The sequence below is a fragment of the Vigna umbellata genome, chromosome 7 (genome assembly GCF_029865625.1).
Source record: "Vigna umbellata cultivar VRB3 chromosome 7, Vumbellata_1.0, whole genome shotgun sequence".
NCBI classification, from domain to species: Eukaryota; Viridiplantae; Streptophyta; class Magnoliopsida; order Fabales; family Fabaceae; genus Vigna; species Vigna umbellata.
In genome coordinates this window covers 43230505-43252655 of record NC_142171.1, presented here as the reverse complement: position 1 = coordinate 43252655, position 22151 = coordinate 43230505, and the positions used below count along the sequence as shown (strand labels likewise).

Sequence of the window (22151 nt, the reverse complement as noted above, 5' to 3'; positions counted from 1 at the left end):
TAATCTTGGAAACATCTATAAAGCAAATTTTAATAAAACATTTTACTTTTCAAGACAAGTGAAAGTAAATTAGTTTTTTATATACTCCGACCATTTTATAAATATGATTATGCGGAAACTTTGAAAAAAATTCTATACACAGAATTTCTTTATTTTAAAATAAATTTAAGATACTTTTTGTAAGGTCTCGAAAATTTAAAAACCTCCATCTGTCAAATCCCATTTTAATTACCCAAAAAAAAAAAAAAAAAAAAACTCTGTTCAGAATTTGTGTTAAGAAACGCACCCAACCCCACACTCTGACCATCATTAAATGCACCGCGCCACACGTGCACTGACATTTAAAACGCACTCACACCCACTCTGCCTGCAACTGCCAAGTGTCACTTTGGAACATTCGAAATCGGTAGTGGAATCCAAGTGGCAGCAGGAGAATGGACGTTCGTCCTGCATGGGAAGGGGAAAAAGATTTTCTGAAAAACTCTTCCCACTCTTCTGCATGCTTCGTCTTCTTCCCCAAGCTTCTGATTTCCCAACTCTCTACCTTCTCTCTAGAACCTTCATCTTCTCTCTACCGTAACTCACTTTCTTCTCCTCCGATCAACTTTCAGATACCGTAGAAACATTCCCTGCGCCGTGAGCGTCGTTCTGAACCGAACAGAACTGAGATCTGAACTGGTAAGTTCTCGTCTCTGCACATTCGTCCATTTAGTTCATGCGAACCAAAATTCTGGTTGCATGCATGGGTTAGAGGTCTGAAACTGTTTATGATTTTGGTGTATTAGATTAAGTGGAATTTGTGGAGTGATTCTTTGGGTAGAAAGCTGTGAGGGAACGAGCGAAACCCTTGCATTCGGGAGTTCACTGCTAGACCAGCTAAGGAAAGCTTAGTAATTTAATTTATATTTGTATGTTGTATGTAGACATGATATGAACTGAATGTATGAGATGTATGCTGGTTGAGTATGCCTGATCGAACGTTGCTGTACTAGATGAATATGATATGTGTTGGTTGAAATGTATGATATGGGTGATACGTGAGAATATGAAATATACATGATTTGAAGCGAATGAATGTAAGTGAAACTTGAATATCAACTTCCTTATGATAACGTATGTCCGACATTAAACGGTTCTCGACCGTTTGGTGTTCTAGTAAACTTCTTTGAATTTGAATACTTTCATTTGGGAAGGATTCTGGTTGAGCATGAGCTATGTAGGTCTTTTACTTAGAGCTCATAATGAGCAGTGTCGATCTTACACATAGTAATTGTATTGGGTAGTGCTCGGTCTTACACCAAGCGCTCTTACTCTTCTCTTGAAAAATCTTTGTAATACATATCCTTCCTCTGTGTCGACCGACAGTGTCGAGCACCCTTGGTAATACGGATCATCCATCTGAGTCGACCGACAGTGTCGAGCATCCTTGTAAAGCAGATCATCCATCTGAGTCGACCGACAGTGTCGAGCATCCTTGTAAAGCAGATCATCCATCTGAGTCGACCGACAGTGTCGAGCATCCTTGTAAAGCAGATCATCCATCTGAGTCGACCGACAGTGTCGAGCATCCTTGTAAAGCAGATCATCCATCTGTGTCGATCAACAGTGTCGAGCATCCTTGTAATACGGATCATCCATCTGTGTCGATCAACAGCGTCAAGCATCCTTGTAATACATATCCTTCATTTGTGTCGACCAACAGTGTCGAGCACCCTTGGTAATACAGATCATCCATCTGTGTCGACCGACAGTGTCGAGCATCCTTGTAATGCAGACCATTCATCTGTGTCGACCGACAGTGTCGAGTACCGTGTTAATACAGGTTGTTCATCTATCTGGTAGTCGGTATTACTTTATTTTGGAATGATGAACATTATATGAGATGAATAAATGTTTGTGAAATTCGAACGAGTGTTCCAAGGAGGAACGTCTCTATGATCTAAATGTGATAAGTTGTATAGTATGACCATGGTAAAATCGCTGATGGCTGTTCATCCTGATATTCCATGAGTGCTCGTCCTCATGCAGAGGGGAGTAGGTCATGCATGGGAATGGCAGGAGACTCTAGTCCTATTGAGTACTTTGGACTGATAGGGTTAACCTCGGGTGGCAGTTGATGGATGGTTCCAGTTACTACATCACCCGGGTGCACGAACGCCTGCGGTTACATGGATTCATACAGTCTGGACAATCGTTAATTGTGAGAGTTTGGATGAGTTATTATATGCTTGGACAATTATATATATATATTGCTGTATGAATTGTATGATTGATTACATATGTTAAAGTATGTTGGTTGTATGAATTAAATTACCTAAGCTTACCCTTGCAATTTCCTTGTGTTGTCTACTGGTTATGTACGTCCGTCTTGTCAATGCAATGATCATCCGTGTGGATGTGAGCAGATGGAGAGGCGCCACTTGAAGAATTGTTGGAAGAAGAAATTTTGGTAGACGCCAACCTTGTTGAAGTAGAGGTTAAAGCCGAGCAGTAGAGCGCTCGTTTATTAGTATTAGTTAGTGGTTTTGGATGTATTTTTGGGTCGTTCGGTTGTTTAGTTTTGTGAAACCGTTCGACCAGAACTTGATATTTTATAGTTAGATTCCGAACTCTGTATATCTTGTACGTTCGGCTTTTAAGCAGCTGTTGTAGTTAAGACTGCATTGTTAATTCTGTAAATATGATTAGTTCTAATTAATGGTAATTACTATTTATTGGGATGTTACACTTTTTGTAAATTGATAAAGGGAAACTGTTGACTGTAATTTTATCAAACTTAAAGCATGTTTTATTTTACAAGAAATGTAACACGGTCTTTTAACACATTTTGTACTGTTAACTAAAATTTAAAATCATAAAGACTTGTGAAACTTTTTATTTACGAACTCATGGTTTTCATAATTTCTAATTGTGAATAATAAAAAGTACACGAAAAGTGTTTTACTTTGGAGCCTTTGGCTATGTTTTTGCAAAATAACTGAAACCTGAGAAATTAACTGATAACAGATATAATAAATTACATATATTTGGCAAAACTATTAGTTAAGGTGATGTACAAATGTAAATAATAATATTAGACATTTATATGCTGTTTTCATATAAACTTTTATTTGTCATCTTAATTTTATAAATAAATTTATTTTAATTATATCTATTTTTCATATGGTTTATTTATGACTAATCTTATACTTTATCAGATATAAATAAATTAAAATAATGTATTTTTAAATAGACTTAAAATATTTTAAAAATAATAATATTCAAAAGATAGTTAAAATGATAAAAAATCTTTTATGTATACGTAATGATAATCATAAACTTATTTTCTATTATTGCTAACATTTTACTGAGTAAATGACTAAAAACGTTTTTTTTTTCTGATAAAACATTAAAAATAATAAAATCATGTGTTATGAGTAAAGAAAAATAATAATAAATCTTGTCTTATATAAAAAAAATGAAGAAATATTGGAAAGAATATGAATAAATATAAGTAGGAAAGTAATGATTTAAAAACTGGTAAATAAAAAAAATAATAATTTAGGAAACTGTAATGATGAACTTATTAAGCATAATTGATGTGCAGAATAGTAAGTGTAAGGAAGAAAAAGTAAAAGCGGAAAGTGCAGCATTGGCTTCAGGCGCGATAATGAGGATAGGTAATAAATAATAGTAAAATACAGCACTAAATACAGCTAACAATCATACAATGCAATCTAATCCAATTTATTCTCTCACCTAAGACCACCCCCAGCACTACCTTTGGACCTTTTAACTCTCTCTATTTACATTACCACATTCCCTTCCAGACTCTGCTGCACCTTCTTCTTTCTTTCTTTTCTTCTCTCTCCTTTCCTCCCCAGACGCCTTCCACTACTTCTTTCTTCTTACTCTTCTTTCACCCACCCATTCAACCCCAAAAAGATGGACTCAGAACAAAGGCGGAAGAGGAAGCGCACGGTGGGAAGACACCTTCACATCTCATCAAGATCACTTTTTATTTGCTTCTTCTTCTTAATCTTCCTCCTCTTCTTGTCTTCCCACCATCATTTCTTCATTTTCACTCCCTCCACCTTCAGACCCTCTCTCACAGCCTCCACCTTATCTCTCCTTTACTCTTCCGCAAGCAACTCTATTCTCGATCCCCTTCATCCCACTGCTCCATCCTACACCCTCCAACACCGTATCATCTTCCCCGACCACCATCTCCTCATCCTCACCACCCCTCAACAACACCAACTCCACCAACTAGACTGCGTCTACTATACGCTCCACCCCAACGCTTCATCTCCCGCTCCACCCCTTCAAGTTCAGGTTCGACCGCTCCTCTCCACGGACCGCTATGATGAATCTCGATCCATCGTTAGATGCCCACTTCCCCAGACGAACTACACCGCCGCCGGCTCCCAAACCGTAGAATTGCGGCGGCGCGGTGAGGTCGGTCGCCGGAATTTGGGTTTTTTTATCAACCAAACGGCTCAATCTTGGGACAGGGTAGCGTACGAGGCGATCCTTGACGGAGACACCGTTGTGGTGTTCGTGAAAGGGCTGAATCTCCGACCCCACAAGATATCCGATCCAACCCGGATCCGGTGTCATTTCGGACTCAAGAGTTTTCACCAGAACAATGCATTTTTGCTTAATACCAGGGCGGTTTCTGTGGCTCAAGAAGTTGTGAGATGTATGTTACCACAGAGTATACGGAACAATCCGGATAAGGTTCGAGGGATTCGGGTCACAGTGAGTTATTTGGGAGGCAATGTGAGGCACCCCGTTCGTGTCCTTGTGCCTTCTGTAGCTACAGTTAGTGCACCTGGTGGTGGTAAGGTTCAAAAAAGGAAAAGCGGGAAGTATGAGTTATGTGCGTGTACTATGGTGTGGAACCAAGCTTCTGCGCTCAGAGAGTGGGTTATGTACCATGCTTGGCTTGGAGTGGAGCGTTGGTTTATCTATGATAACAACAGTGATGATGGTGTTGAAAAGGTTGTTCAGGATCTTGATCTTCAAGGATTTAATGTTAGTAGAAAGTCCTGGCCTTGGATTAAGACTCAGGAGGCAGGGTTTTCCCACTGTGCCTTGAGAGCTAGAGAGGAATGCAAGTGGGTAGGATTCTTTGATGTTGATGAGTTCTTCTACTTTCCCAGTGAATTTCATCAAAACCTGAGGGAAGGTGTTCCTGGTGAGAATTATCTGAAATCAGTGGTAGCCAATTTCTCATCTTCGAAATCCATTGCGGAGATAAGAACAGCTTGTCATAGCTTCGGGCCTTCTGGCTTACACTCACCCCCAAAACAAGGGGTTACACTAGGGTACACTTGCAGGCTTCAGAGCCCTGAGCGGCACAAATCCATTGTGCGGCCGGATTTGCTTGACATCAGTCTTTTGAATGTGGTGCACCATTTTCAGCTGAGGGAGGGGTTTAGGTACTACAACATGCCTGAAGGTACAGCTATCGTAAACCACTACAAGTACCAGGTATGGGAGACCTTCAAAGCCAAGTTTTTCAGAAGGGTTGCTACCTATGTGGTGGACTGGCAGGAGGACCAGAACAAAGGATCAAAGGATAGAGCACCAGGACTAGGAACAGAAGCCATTGAACCACCTAACTGGCGGCTTCAGTTTTGTGAGGTTTGGGATACTGGCCTGAAGGACTTCCTTCTATCTTATTTTGCTGATCCTGCAACAGGGTTGATGCCCTGGGAAAGGTCTTCTCTATAATGGATACTAATGAGGGTGCTAACATATTGGTAGCTGGTACCCATGTAAAGCACGATTATCACACGTATTAAGCATTCATTCTTTTCATTGTTTTTTAGGGGAGGGGAGCTTCTGTTACAGAAATTTTGTTTTTCCTATTTTTTAAATGATTTTATAGACAAGAAACAGACGCATACAGATGTATATTTGCAGCAATGTGAATGAATTCTCTATCATTTTTTCTAGTTAAGTACATATGAAGTATATAACATCCAGTAAGACTAATATATTCGTGGTAAGTCTATTTATATTAAATTTAGAATGTTTGTACAGTGCTTAGTACATTGGATTTCTTCCCTTGGCGCCCTTTAGATAAATATCACTTTCCTCTAAAAAGAAAAAGTGGGGTTTGGTCAGCAGTAGTTTGGTGGACCTATTATTGTACATCAAGCTTCATTGCAATAATTTTTGCCCTCTATTTTACTAGCCATAAGTCCGTAACCAATCAAACTTGTCCCAATAGAAGTTTTAGTAATGATAAACAGCAAGTCAATGTTAAATTTTTTATTCTCTACGACTGTAAGCTATAAATAGAAAATCAGCTAACAAAATGGAAAAAAGGTTGTGGTCAAGCCACAACAGAATTAATTATATATCTCTGAAAGGAAGGACATGGAAGACTGTGGCGTTGTATGTTTACAAATGAAAATCTCTGAAATGAGCTTATGTATACAATTAGTCTGACTAATAATCTGAGCACTGCCTTGAAAAATGGATAACATATACATGCGACCAATATGAGCCTCTTATCCTAAAAATCTCGGCAAAAGGTCGAGGGTTTATTTCCATTAAAATCAAGTAAAAACATGAACGAGAGGCCACCTCGCAAATCTCTTAAACTTAATCTTGAGAAGTCAGAGGGTGATGCTTCACATATTTTGCAAGGGTAGAATCCAGCTTCTCTCCAATGTAAGTGATCCATGCCTGTAATAATTTGAATATCATGCCACTAACCTACATACGTGCATCTCACTGACTTTAAAGAATAAGAAACAATATGCAGGACCTACTAACCTACAAACGTGCATCTCACTGAGTCCAAAAGAATAAGAAACAATATGCAGGACCTACAAATGTACTTGTACTACTGTCTAGTGTCATGTCTGTACTGAAATTCGAAACCTTAAATAGGGTTGAAATGATATTTCGGAAAACAGAGGATCCCAATCTAATTTCACATGCCATAGGATCCAATCCTTTCGATAAATTTGGGCATCACATGAAAAAAAGGGTTGAGATGTACCTGATCAGAAGCAGTGTAACCTCGTATCGTGTCACCACCGATAATTGCAATTCCTTTATCTCCAAGTGGCTGTAAAATTACTGCCTAACAAAATAATAACGATCGAATGAGCAACTTTTGCTATTAGACGGTAGATATTAACGAAATCAACAAAAAGTCATTGATAACAAAGGAGGTCAGTTGGTATAGACCCAATAGTACCCGTCTCCCCCTGGAAAAACAGGGGGTAAGGAGAAGACCTATATAAACATAAAAATGTTCATAAATAGAGTTTTATCAAGGTTTGAGGAAAGGGATCATATGCTTCACCGTAACTGATTTGAACATAGATAAATTATATGATCTTTCACATGCATGTCAGTCAGAATTTGGGCTGCGAAAAAGTACACTGATAGAACACCTATAGATAAAGCAATCAAATATACGCTGAACAAAAAATAACACGGAATATAGCCACAGACAGACAAAAGGCTCTTACAAGGTTATATCCTTTGTCCACAAACTGTACACAGCAATGCCGTCTCCCAGCACATCTTACTATAATATATACCCAATACATACTTCCATCAGTTATGTACTATGGAAAACATATCAAAGCTGTTTCTGATTCTAATATATAATGCAATACGAGTTATTCTCTGTATTAAAGTGATACATTACTGCACGAGCTTTTATCACACATGTATCCAATAGATATGACTGCTCATGATAGTTTTTATCAATTCCCGTCATCACCACTTGCTGCAAAATCAGCAATGTCCCCAAGATTGACAAGACTATCTTAAAATTTTTGGAAACTCTATTCTAATCACGAAAATTAGGTCCATCAGCCCTAAGTTTTGGGAAACCAATAATGTCAAATGTGGAGAGTCAAGTCAACATATTTGGAAGACAAAAATAAATAAAAGACTGGAGTAAATTTGTGAAACTATAAAACCTAGTAGAACTCAATAATTGGAGGCCCTATATAGACCGTTTACTTGCATAGGTCGTTCTACCATAGTAGGGAAAAGCTTTCTCCATATTATCTTCATGAACTTCAGCAATCATTATTTCAGCATTATCAGTTAAAATTACCAATCTTAATTCTTTCTCTTCCCATTGGTGCAATGCATATGCATATGCTTCTTATGAATTGAGATAAAAGACAATGAAGAGAAAAGTAATGGAGAACCAACGTGAATATTTGTCTAGTTGGGAGATGTTGAAACGTGTAGTTTATTAAGTATTGTTGGGCACTTGCCATAGATGATGTCAAAGCAGTTTTAATTATTTTGAATAAGACAAATAGTAAATTATGTCAAAGAAATTTTATTTTAGTTTGTGCTCGTTGTATGAAGTCCAACGCGCAAGAGCTCATTATTCTTAGATGTTTTGAAATAAAAATACATCCTAGGCAGGTGGTGTCTTATGTTCTTGTTTTTTGGTTTCCTCTTGTTACTTCTCATTGGTTTAAATGCAATACTAATGGCGCGATCAAAGGTTCTCCTAGTGTATAGGGTTGTAGGGGTATCTTTAGACATCGTCACAGTTCCATTATGGGTTGTTTCTCTTCATAATGTTTTATATGTTGAGGTGATGAGTGTGATTCTGGCTATTGAAGTTGCAATCTCCAAAGGATGGTCAAACCTTTCAATTGAATGTGACTCTTAACTTGTTATTCAAGCTCGGTCCAATACTTTTGTTACTTATTAGGATCTTAGTAGTACTTAATAGAAGTGATAAAGTTTAAAAAGTGAGATGATATAGAAATAGAAGATTCATTCAAAATTACTAGTACTGGAGAACTAACATTAGCTGATTTAAAAAGGGAAACACTTAGAAGTAAAATTGTCACTTTTTTCTCAATTTTCAAATCAGTTCAATGTTTAAAGGCAATCTTCGAATTTCTCTCTTTTATATTTTCTCAGCTCACTTTTTGAAATTTCAGGTTCTATTCTGGGTTTGCAAATAGAACAGACGGGTAAGAAATTTACTAAAGATTAAGTTGATTCCTGCTGCTATAACACCAAACAGAACAGAACATTGTCATTCCATTTCACCCTTTTCCATTAATACATAGTCATAGGGAATATATTTAATGTTTTAACCTTGATATACCTCGTCCAAAGTTTTTTCTTCTATGCTAATGCCATTACTATAGTGCAAATTGAATAAATTGTTTGATTTAATGATTTAGCCACAAAGAACTTGGTTTTACAAAGTTATAGTTATATTTGCTAGAATAGTTTAGCTTGTAAGTGGAAAGCTATAAAACCGTTTTATGCGTTACCCATCTGTCACCTACATTTAGGATTTTTATATTTTCCCTTTGTATCTCTAATGTAAGAACTCAAACACATACACGAATCAGCTGAGAGATAATTATCTCTTCAGCATCCTTTCTCATATTTTCATTCTCAAGTCACCAGGTTCATTTTTCGCTACTGTAAAATTTCATTTTTGATGCAAATATGCTGTAGTGTGAAATTTGGTACTGCAGCATGTTTGGATTCTTCTTACAAGTTATAATTGGCACTTATGCGCCTTGGACATGGTTCCTCAATGTTCTGTCTCCGTATCCAACATGTGTCACACTTCACTAGGGTGTCCAATTTAAAAGACTTTTTTCGGCTCAGACATCATGAAACACAGCGTTCATGAGGACAGATACGCTGATTTTCTTAAGTCGGAAGTAAGAAAATTATTATCTAAGTTTCCATTTCTCCTTTGAAGAAACAGACCCTTTATTTCATATTTACCTTTTGTGTTTTCCCTTCTCTCTTTAAATGTTTTTAGATGAAATGTTATACTTGGTTAACTTTTTGATAGATGATTTTTAATATAATTTTGATGATCAATTTAAATAATTAATAATCATGTTCAATGTGTGTGTATGTATATATATCCCATATTTTTTAAATTATAGGTGTCGCAATGTTAGTGTACCATTGTGTCCGGCTTCCGTGCTCATAACTGGTACCTTGTCTGTGTTTGTAAATTTTACGCAGCCAATAAACTGTAATGGCCATTTTTGCATCTACCATTTTATCAAGTTGATTGAATAATATTGCAGGAAGTATACGTATATGCTTAATAGGAGCTGGTTCCAAAGTGGTAGTCAAACGTTAATGAACTTACTTAAACCTAAACAATGCAGACAATGTCTACTACGCATGTGATGAGCTTTTGACCACAAATTCACACAAATATAATAAGAATCCTGAGTGCTTTGTTTTCTACTGTATATTATGTGGACACAATAATAAGAAATGAATAACAAAGTCAGAAATAAAGCCAAAATACCAATAGGTGCTCTTACTTTTGGAAATAAGGTAGAGCAATGCCTTTGGTAGTTTGGTTCTCCATAAAGATTGGAACACCATTATTTTTAACGCATTTCTATATGAAATGCCATTAACGGAGTTAAATAAAAATACGGGAAAGGACCAATTAGTTGTTGTAAAAGCTGACAATGAACAAAGGATTTTCTAAGGCGTGTAGAGTCACTGTTCTTAAGTCACTGTTCTTAAGGACGCGGTGTATTGCGCAAGCCCTAGAGTATACCAGAAATTTCTCAGAATTTCTAAGAATCTCAAAATTAGCAAAAATCTCTAAAAAAGAGAATAAAATAAACTAAAATAATTTTAAGAAATAAAAGAAAGGAGAGAAAACAAAAGGATAACAAGAGAATGTCTGTTTGGAATGAACAAAACCACTCTAAATAGAGTGGGAAACCAACGAAGATTGGTCCAAGGCCCGAAGCCAACGGGAAAAAATCCCGTGTCTTGCGGTTTCAGTGAAACCCTTTTTCAGTGAGAGAAAATCCCGAGCCTTGCGGGAGTGGTTTTGACTACGAAAACTTGCAGCAAAAATATGAACGTTGCACAATGAAAAGAAACCGTTGGCAGCACCGATTTTGTTGGAAGCACGAAAGTTGGAGTTGCAACGTTCCAACGCGGAATGTGCATATCACATCAAATACTAGATATTTTGCAATATCGACACTGCTTTTATAACATTAGTTAGACACATAATAGATGACCAAAGTAAAAAAAAAAAAGTTAAAGGATCAAACTGAAGAACAAAATTAAATTACAGGACTAAAAGTACTGATTTTGTCAATTGTGTTATATGTTGAAATAAAAACTACTGTATTCAGATTAAAATATGAAGAGCTTCTATTCAAGGGTCTTACTCCAAAAACTCAAGTACGCCAGATGCCAAAAACTATTAAAAGTCATTCAAGCTATCGACTCCCAGAATTAATTGGACAAAAAGCTAGGTTCAAGACTAACACTTGTACCCATTATACTAACACACCCCATTTTTCTCTCTTTCTAGACAAAAGCTTGTGCTTCAACATGATTTTTGAAAGACATCCCAGAGAAACTAGTTAGAGGACACAGTAATATTGCATAACATAGACACGTCGAATTAGTTAACTGGACAAGTTTAATACATACAAAAACAATACCTGAGTATTTAAAGGTAGAAATGGCAGCTCAGATTTTCCAGGATAAAGAGATAAATTTGCCAAGTAACTCTCTGAACATGTGAAAAGAAAAGAAAATTCAATAAATACCAGGGCACATCTTCACTTAATGAAAAGTACTGTATTTGAGTAGCAACAACTGTGATAGATAACACATATAGTTCAAAACTTACGAGCACCAGATTTCATAACTCCCTCGTATACTGATCCTTGCATCAATTTATTGGCATCCACACTTACAGCCTCACCATTCCCAGCAGAAGAATCTGCAGCAAAACCTATTTGGAGTACACAAGATCTCTCATAAACAACAACGAGCGAACGACAACAAGTGGCATCTGACAGAGATTCCCACACCCTGAGAACAGATTATTAAAGATACTATCAATAAACAGGAGGTAACACTATTAAAGCAGCACCTTCCGTTATCACTATGAATTTTTCTTCCATTAAATTAAATAAAATGTCAGATTGCATTAAAATTTATTATTTTCTGAAAGCTCCTGATCAAACCTAAGCCAAGGATCCGGTTTCCCTGCGGTACCATTTTACACATTCACAAAGTTAACTGACTGGAACAATTGGATAAGAATTGTACAGCTAATATGATATCTCAGTAAACCGGACAGTGTATGAGTAGTAGACTTATAGTAAACCTCGCGATATATTTGTTGAATTCTCATGAATTAAAAAATAATTTACATGACCTGATTTAGTAACTCGAATGCACCTACCAAAGCAACTCATTAAGTGCAACTTCAGGAAGTGTAGTGCAAAATCTCTTGCATTCAACTCCTCGAGGATTTACCTGGACAAAGAATCCAGACAACTAAAAACAGGTTTGAAATAAAAAAAAATGAGACGCAAAGAGGAGAATGAAGCTCACCACAGTTATAGACTTAGGTTTTATTGAAAGCCAAACGAGGCCAGTCAAAATATTGGTAACCGCCAATCCCAAAGTCAAGAGGTCAGCTCTGGACTGCGAACTGCAAATGCAATCACTCGTCACAACCAAACTGATTTTGAAAACAACAGATTCAAACAAGGCGTAGTAATAACAAGCCTCAATCTAGGTGTTCTGGTTGAGCTAAGAATAGAAAGAAGAGATGTACCTGCCGGCGTCGGCGACGGGGGCGATGCCGGAGAGGGCGCGGTTGAGGAGGACGGCGAAGAGGGAAGCCGAGCCGACATAGATTGGGAGGGAGCGGACGACGTCGTCGTTTTGGGAAACCCAGTCGGCGAGGAAATCGCGTTTTGGAGTGGGGCCTCTGTAACTGAAAGCGGAAAAAGAAGAAGATAAAGGAGAAGGAGACGAAAGAGTGAAGCGCGGTTGAAATGAGGTATTTGAATTGGAAGTGTTAAAGGGAAAGCGAGTGTGCAATCGAGGAGTGAGAGTGAGAGTGGGAGCAGTTCCCGCTTCCATCAAAGTTTGTTATCAATGGATGACGTGGACTTTTTCAAGATGAGGGAGACGAAGAGCTGGGATAGATTTTTAGATGCTTGATGTCGTGTTATGTTAATATGCTATTTTTCATCAAAAGTTGTTCATACATTAAAGTTTGCTATTACATGTTTTAATAATCAGATATACCTTATTTGAACTATATTATGTTAAGTAGAACAAATCATCATGGCTTATTAGTCAAGTAAATAGAAAATTATAATTAACTTAAATTTTACGAAGGAAAAACATTGACTTCAAAATATAAGTAGTCAAGAATTTATGACCACAAAGGGAAAAACACCAAATGAAAATTTTAATATATAAATAATAATTTAAATTTTTTCAAAAATATTGAATACGTTTAAATAATTACCAAAGTATGTGCCTTGGTGAAAAAAAATTATAATGAAATGTCTTGCATCTATGAATTGAAATTGATTTGGGTTGGATTCTGCGAGTTAATTGGGTTGTGGATTTTGGGCTGGGATTTTGCTTCCCGCACCCAATAAAATATCTTCGTGCACCTCCACAATATGGAGTAAAGAGAAAAACAGGGCTCAACCCATAAATAATAGTCAAATAGTCAAGATTTCTTTTTGCACCCCATATTTTTCTTCTACACTCATAGAAATATAAAAAATTTGACTTTACCTTTAAAAAAACTTTAGGATAGCAATAGGAACAATTTGGTCTTTTAAAGACACACATGGAAACTATAGGGATGCAAAAAGAAATGACCATAAAAAAGTTAGCTCCATTTGGCAGCTACTGAATCCAAAACAAAATAAAAAATAATGAAAAAGTAGAGCTACCAATAGGAGGCAAAGAGCTCACATTTAATATTCACTTGAAATAATAAAATGAGATAATGTTTCATTTAATCACTATTGTTTTATTTGTTTATGGTGATTTTAATTATTGGAGAATAGGAGATGTGACAACCATGCATAGTCACACTCGCTAATTATTTCCATTTCACTTGAAACATTGATTCTTTTTAGATAGAATTATATACTTATCCATTGTTGCATTTTTTTTAAGTTGTTCATTTTTTTAACTCATTATTGAGAAATAATGTTTGGAACATTCGTACATATTCAAACTCGTCAAAATCTATTTTAACTTCAAATTTTAAAATTTAAGATAATATAATTATAAATTTTAAATATATATATATATATATATATATATATATGTCCTGCGGCCTATCACATGTAACATTATTTTATATTTTTCCTTTCACTTGTGAATTATTCTGTATGATTTGAATTGAAATCCAATTGGCTGTGCGTGAGTTGGATTGATTTAGGTTAAAGGAATAAAAATATTTAAAGTCTCTACCTAATCCATTGCTTAGATCAAAAGATTGAGTAAAATAACACCCATTGCACCTAAAAATATAGACAAAAAGAAGCAAAGAACACCTAAAGACTAACTGAGTTCAATTCATCAATCCTTTTTATAATATTTGAAGTGAGTGTTTTCTTAAAGTGCTAACTCAAATTATAACATCCCATAATCTCACACTTGATAATTCATAGTTGATATATTGTAACATTATACCACCATTCACAATGAATATAAAGGATTTCATACATGATATATATATATATATATATATATATATATATATATATATATATATATATATATATATATATATGTTTTAAACTCAAATTTCAACTACAAACTCACAAATATAACTTGAACTCTTCTAATTTATTCTTTTATCTCTTTCTTCATTGGCACTGAATCGGACGACATTCTTTCATCGCTCCCGTATAATCAATTATACGATCATTGCACAAACACAAACAAGTAGGGTGAGCTAACATGCAACAAATCATTTATAAAACATGCATAATTACTTTGATACACTCAACAAATATCATATAATAATTATGTCAGACACCCTCATACCATCATACACCAATCGCACCATAGACACTCATCCCATCATACCACAATCCCTAATAGACACTCATCCTATCATACCACAAACACTCATTCCATCGTACCACAATTCCCAATAGACACTCATCTGGATGATACGTTGATGAGCAGTCATGGGAGGTTATGCACTTGTGATGACCTCTACTTCTCCTTACAAATACACTTTCAAAATACTCCAAACCATCCACAAGGTTAGTCCTCAACACTATGTCCAAAACAACACCTTAGAAAGGTTAGTTCCTCCTACCTCTATTCCAGACTTAGTTTCTTGATCAAAAGTTGTTTTGTCCTTTGTTTTGATATATATATATATATATATATATATATATATATATATATATATATATATATATATATATATATTAATTTATTTATTTTATAAAAATATATTTTACTATGTTTGAACACATGTCCTAGGTGTTAGAAAGTGTTTATCATCTAAGCTATTGTAAATATTTGTTTAACTTATAACGTTTTATTTAGATAAGCTTATTAATTATATTTTTCATTCACAAAAAAATTTATTACTACTAATAATAAAATTATTACTATTAAAATAAATATTTTTCATAGATCTTACACAAATCGCTTTTTACTTATTTTGAAAAGGAGATAAAAGGTTAAAAGTGCTACTCAACCAATTTGACATATATTCAATGGTTGAATGAAAAAACAATCAGACTATACCCATTGATTATGCATCCTTTAAAGCAATTTAAACATTAAAAATCCCACCATATAGTATAACTTGATGAGGGAACGCTATAAAACTTAAAACCATTTTTAAGTAGAATTGAATAAATAAATTTTAAATAATTTAAAGCAAACATAAGTAAAAAGAAATAAAAAATACTTCAACCCTCTTGAGTAAAACTTCAATACATTCCATAAACATAGGAACAAAACAATTTTATATATATATATATATATATATATATATATATATATATATATAAATATAAATATAAATATAAGTCATGTGATAAAAACAACTACTTTAAAATTTAAGATAAATACGTATGCAATCATAATTATAAAAGTAAATTATGAGGCCAGAGATATAAATTTCTATAAAGAATCAATAAATTGATAAACAAAAACATAAATACTAATAATCTTTTGTTTTATATATATTAGAATTGATATAATATCAAATTTATTTTCATATATTTAATTGATATATATTTTTCTATCATGAAAAAAAATGCCAATATCAATATTAATTTAACAAATATTTTATCTTTTAAAAGTAAAAATATGTTAGATTAAAAATTAATAAATATAATTTTTCTAACACAACAAATTAATTTTTTTTTACAATATGTTAGGTTAAAGAGACCATATATATTATTTTTAAATTTGAGAATCAAATTGTATATAAGTTTGAGATAGAAATAAATGTCAATTTTACAAAAAAAGAATAGAAAATAAAAATATATTCAATTCTTAAAAATATTATGTTATGAATTTAGTTTAATTCTGTAAAAATACAGCAAATTAATTAAAAAAATTCAAATTTGTAAATGAGTGAGAGTAAAACGCTTAATATTATATTATGTTCTAAAATGAAGCTGGTGGTGATGATATTGGTAGAGTCTTATTGGCTTTGTTTTGTGATGTGATGTTACAGTAAAGAAAAATAAATAAAATAATAATAATAATAATAATAAAAAGCTAGTGGAACTTTATGATAGCATTGATAGCCACCCTTATAGACCATGCTGGTGAACCATGAAAACATTTTTCGGGCGACCACAGGTTGATGTATCTAATTATCATGACGTACAAAGAATATTTAATGTAATTAGTATTTAATTTATATCATACTGTAAATCGAATATTTAATACAATTAAATTACTAATTACTTTTAAAAAGTATGATATAGTTTTTTATATCTAGATATGTTTTCCTTGTTTAACTCCATTAAATATGAGTATTTGTGTTAGATATTAATCAATGATAAGAAGAAAATTTTAAAATTATTAATAATAAAATATGAGTATTTGTGGGCGGCACCTTTCACAGGCACTCTGACGCTCAAGTTAGAATGTAATCGAGTTGTTGGAAGAGCAAGTAGTGTATGTATATTGTGCATCATACCCCTAAAGTCATACTTGAAACCTTTATTTATTCTAGTTGTGATGGACTTTTATCTTTCGTCTGCCTAATGACGACCTAATCGTACCTTAATCTTCATTAGGGGCTTAATGAGTCATTATCTTTTATATAATCTAACCATGTGGTCGACCTGGGTGGTCAACCATTCGGTTCTGCTGATCGGTCAGTCTTGATGGTCAGACTGGATGGTCGGCCTGGATGGTCGACCTGGATAGTCGACCTAGTGATCGGCCTCGATGGTCGGCCTGAGTAGTTGGCCTGGATAGACGGCCATGGAAGACAGTACGGGAGGACGGACGTGTGGAAGGGTCGTACGGTCATGTAGGAGGACCGTACGGTACAATATATATATATATATATATATATATATATATATATATATTCAAAGGTGTAACATCCCAAATTTAGTACTATAAAACTACTAAATTGAACATTACATGTATAATGACAAAATAAGAACTACATATTTGGTAAATAAAAATTTTTACCTGAAGAACAAAATAACTACCTATACTACTAGCTTCACTTTCCCCCTTCAGCTACTCCACTGAAAAAACTGCATCCCTAAGCTCACACCATTAAGGTGATCATCGCAAAAGAGAAACAACATACAAAGACAAACCACATAAAAGCAAGGGTAAGCTAGTGTAATTTAATATTCATGTGGAAGTACAATTCAACAAGCAACTAAGATACTCATACAACATGTATAAAATATATAAACATATATCGACCGACCACTTTGACCTGACTGTCCGGACTAGTATGAATATGTAGCTTGAGGCCGTTCGTGCACCCGTGGGTGTTGTAACTAGAAACCCATCAACTGTCACACGAGGTTAGCCCGTTATACCTCACCGTAGGACCGCCCCCCCTCGGCTAGGGCCTCCTACTATTCTGACGACATGACTTACCTATCTCTACTTGAGAATTGGTAATCATTAGAATGTCAGGATGAACGCCGTGGATTTCACTGTCCATATTCATACTTTACCACCACCTTGATAACCAATCAATGAGACATTCCTCCTTGGAATTCTCTTTCATACCAGTTCGAACATCATACCTTATTTGAATATTAATACAATTTCTCATACATAGTATATCAATGCAACTATAATAAGCAATCAGAGCCAAATAGTGAAATCAACATTTAAAGACCAAATAACATTTCTTAGATAAGACCGAACGACAACAACACAACCCTTGAGTACGACTGAACGATCAATGACCGGTCAGGCCTAAGCATAGGTCGAACAATAGAACATTGCCGAACATTTAGACTATCCCGAACACTAGAATAACCGAATCACCAGAGCTAAACCGAACACTTATAACTTAAATCGAATACTAATGTAAAACCAAGGACTAAGGTTACACCGAACCCTAGTAGAAAACCGAGCACTACGAAGAGATCGAGTGTTAGTACAAGACCGAGCACTACTAAGAGACCGAGTGTTAGTACGAGACTGAACACTACTCAGAGACCGAGTGCTAGTACGAGACCGAGCACTACTAAGAGACCGAGTGCTAGTACGAGACCGAGCACTACTAAGAGACTGAGTGCTAGTATGAGACTAAGCACTACTCAGAGACCGACTACCCACCTAAGACCGAACGCTCATGAACGAGTAATACTCTAAAGAGATCGAATCTAGTTCATGACCGAGTCCCTGAACATGGCCGAGCGGCCAAATCAGCGCATGGTCGAGCGGTCAACAGTGCGTGCTCAGCTTTCTGCATGATTCTGCAGAACTTCTGCAGAACTTTTGCAGAATGATGAACACGCTAGACTTTACCAAAACTAAACATTTTTCCCAACTTCTAATCTTCCATACATGAATCATATACCAATTTATACCTATTCAACGGTACCTAAATCTTTCTAACATCCTTCCAAAGAGTTCCGTACCAAATTTCACTCCAAATTCTACATAATCAACAACTCAATGACCCAAAATTCATTTTCCTACTTATTACACATTTTAAAGAGACTTAAGGGTTCTAACAGGTTCAACTATACTTGCTCAGACTCTTCTCACTGACCAAATTCACTCCTAACCCCAAACTCTCATTTTCACCTACTCACTTCCTCAAAACCAGAACAAACCGAACACTAATACAGAGAACTTCAAACCGTTCACAGGTTTCAGCATTCACAATTTCAATCAAGCATTCAATTACACACATGCAACCATCCAAACAGTAAATTTCATACATAGAAAATCTTAATTAAATTAACCAGCTTCCCTTACCTCTTAGCCGAACCGAACAACTTCTACACCTCCATAAATTTTGTTTGAACCTTAAGAAAATCCTAAGAACACCTATGAACTACCGATTGGTGAAAGAAGACCAACCGTATAACCAAAATGAAATCAGAAAAGGAAGAAGGAGAATGTGGAACACATGCAAACAGGACTGTTCCTTGCATGTAGCAAAACCAAAAATTACTAAAACTGGAGAACATCTAGAAATTGATCGGTTGGATAGGAAGCTCTTGACGTCTGCATCGTCAAGGAAGCTGCTGATCGCCGATCGGATTAATCTCTAGTGAGAAAATCTAGAAAGAAGAGAGAGGAAGAGTAGAAAATAAATTTTTTAGATAGATAAAAAGTATTTAGATAATGAACCGAATGTTTTAAATTTCTATTTATACAGTTGACTTATTTTAACACAAATGTTGGGTGTCATTACTTTAATACATCTATCTACTTCTAAGAGACTATTTTCTAATTTCTTACAAAAGGTCATTATCTCAGGCAGATTGGGTAAAAGATTTGTATATCTTCTTATTACTTTAAATGTTACACACTATTTAAATGTATTTTATTAATTATTTAAAATTATAATTACTTTATAAATTTTTGAATTTCTATTATATAACTTATTTTAAACAAAAAGAAAACCGACAAAAGGAAGTGGCATGCTTAAACAATAGTACCGGAGATCGTGATTCTTTCCGTTTTTTTAAAGAAAAACTTATCTATCATTAAGAAAAAGATAGTTAATAACTTTTGTAAGACAAAAACAAGGATGAAAAAAATAAATGTGGGATCTACATTTTGTAAAATCCAGAAGAAGATGATTTCATGTAATAATAAAAAGATATTTATGTTATTTGATTCTAATTTTATTACAACAAATAAGATAAACCAAAAATTAACGTTTCTTTTATTTTTTTCACTAATTTATTTGACCCAAACATATCTTTAACAAGTTGGTATTGTTGATCATATGTTATTTCTAAATAATTTTAAATATTTTTTTATTAGTTATTCTGATGATAAATAAAATTTTGATTTATTGTAAAATAAATTTTGTCGTTTAAAGATCTATTTGAAGACGAGGAAAGAAAGACTAAGCTACAACATAGTATTGTCCACCATGACTCTTCCTATGAAATTCACACATTATTAATTTTCATACCTTTCAAACCTATTTGTGATGCAAAATATGCACACATTAATTGTAACGAAAGTTATATATGGTCACGTAGGACATTGGATGGATGTGCTCTATGATATAGTTATTGACAATTTAATCATATAATCAGATATATTATTATAATATATAGTTTTCAAAATTTTATTCAGAAGGAGAAACTGAAAGCAATATTAAAACTCATGTCCACACGCATTTCAGTTAACGTATTACGTGGCCAGAATATTTTGCACATATTTATTCATGGCTACTTACGCTTAAAAAAAATTTAACCTAACAGAACTTCTGCAATAATTGTGGAGAACCACTTTTTTTTTTGGAATTATACTTTTGATTTAAAATCATACCTGAAAAAGATTATCATTGTATATAAATGATAAATTGAATAGAAAGATAATCAAATGAGAAAAATCTTCATAATATTTAAGGCTTTACTTTATTATAAATATAATTTTTTTAATTAAAAAAATTATATTTTAATAAGTATTTAAAGTTCTTACATCTTTAAGTAAATGCATATTGTTTGATTTTATTATCAACTAAGTTGAGGTAACTTTTGTTATTTAGAATTGTCATTGCTTACGAATTTTTGTAAGAAAATAAAAAAAAGTGATATATAATAAAATTTTAAGTCATTCATAAATAAACATATTTTGAATTAATATTTTTTCATTAATTATTAAAAATCTTTACATTTTCTTTAATCGAGTATTTTAATCAATCAGAGTGACATGACCGTATGGTTTTGTTGTATCAAACATGACCCCAAAAATTTAGACAATAAAAGAAAAGAAAATTTAATTATCAATACCAAATTTATGATAAATTTAAAATTTAATTATATTTTCTGTTATATGTAAGGTAATGACTGTGTAAGTTTGATTGATAGTAAAATCAAATAACAGTTACCCGATTAGAAAATATAAAAAATTTGTATATGTAATAAAAGAAATATTTTTAATAAAAACTTGACTTCATGAAAAATGTAAATTTGAATTAAATTAAATTTTTAAGATGCAAAATTGAATCGTACTTGTTAATTTGATGGTGGAGTGGTTAGTTACAGAGTTTTTATATTTATTTTTGGTTGGTAAGATGGGTTCTCACATAACTAAAGCGAGAAGCAAGTAAAGATTTCTTGAACGAGTGTAATGCATTCCGTGTTAAAGTATTAAAAGCTAATTAAGAGAAAAAGTAAAGTGAATTATGAATAAAACTTGTGATTAACGTTTAAAATAGTAATTAAACGGAAACGGGTGGGACTTTAATAAAACAGTGATTAGAGTGTTAAGGGGGTTGAATGATTGATTTAAGAAGGAGGTGTTAGTATGAGAGAAGGATTTATTTGACTTATTGTGGTGAAACACAGAATGATAGTAGCACTAAAGTTTCAACGCCAAAGGCAAGTTGAAAAGTGGAAAGGTGTGAATTAAAAAAAGGTGGGAGCAGAGCCACACAGAAAGGGTGAGGTGAATAGAAAGATGTGTGGGGTCCATGTTTGCTTATCCTATATGCAAATGCAAGCATAAGACCACACCCACAACTTTTCATGATTAAACCAAAGCCAAAATCCTGATATTTAAAACGTACGAGACAACCAAATCTTTATCAAAGCAACAACGAATATGCCCATTTCACGGTCCAAAAACATCCTCATTCTCCACCATCCCCTCCTTTTCTTTCTTTCTTTTTTTCTTTTTTTCTAAAGTCTCTCTTG

The 22151-nt window shown here is 34.1% G+C and overlaps 2 protein-coding genes across 7 annotated transcripts; one reads left to right on the top strand and one right to left on the bottom strand.

Moving 5' to 3' along the window:
- Positions 1–3609: 3609 nt before the first annotated feature.
- Positions 3610–5947, top strand: LOC124823278 (glycosyltransferase family 92 protein RCOM_0530710-like). Its single transcript, XM_047295463.2, has one exon. The coding sequence runs from the start codon at positions 3925–3927 to the stop codon at positions 5716–5718; it is 1794 nt and encodes a 597-aa protein (XP_047151419.2). The 5' UTR covers positions 3610–3924; the 3' UTR covers positions 5719–5947.
- A 361-nt stretch (positions 5948–6308) lies between these two features.
- Positions 6309–12985, bottom strand: CCB4 (cofactor assembly of complex C). Of its 6 annotated transcripts, none has more exons than XM_088094348.1 (7): positions 12587–12983; positions 12361–12460; positions 12209–12282; positions 11648–11832; positions 11457–11527; positions 7001–7084; positions 6309–6711 (listed from the first exon to the last, which is right to left on the bottom strand). In XM_088094348.1, exons 1-7 carry the CDS (start codon positions 12895–12897, stop codon positions 6598–6600), a joined length of 939 nt encoding a protein of 312 aa, XP_087950474.1. In that variant the 5' UTR covers positions 12898–12983; the 3' UTR covers positions 6309–6597. The 6 variants fall into 6 exon arrangements, 5 of the variants coding, with proteins under 5 accessions (XP_087950474.1, XP_047151407.2, XP_087950475.1 ...); XM_047295451.2 differs by having other exon boundaries at positions 6309–6681; positions 12587–12979; XR_015780783.1 differs by having other exon boundaries at positions 6624–6681; positions 7001–7080; positions 12587–12984.
- Between the last annotated feature and the right edge of the window lie 9166 nt (positions 12986–22151).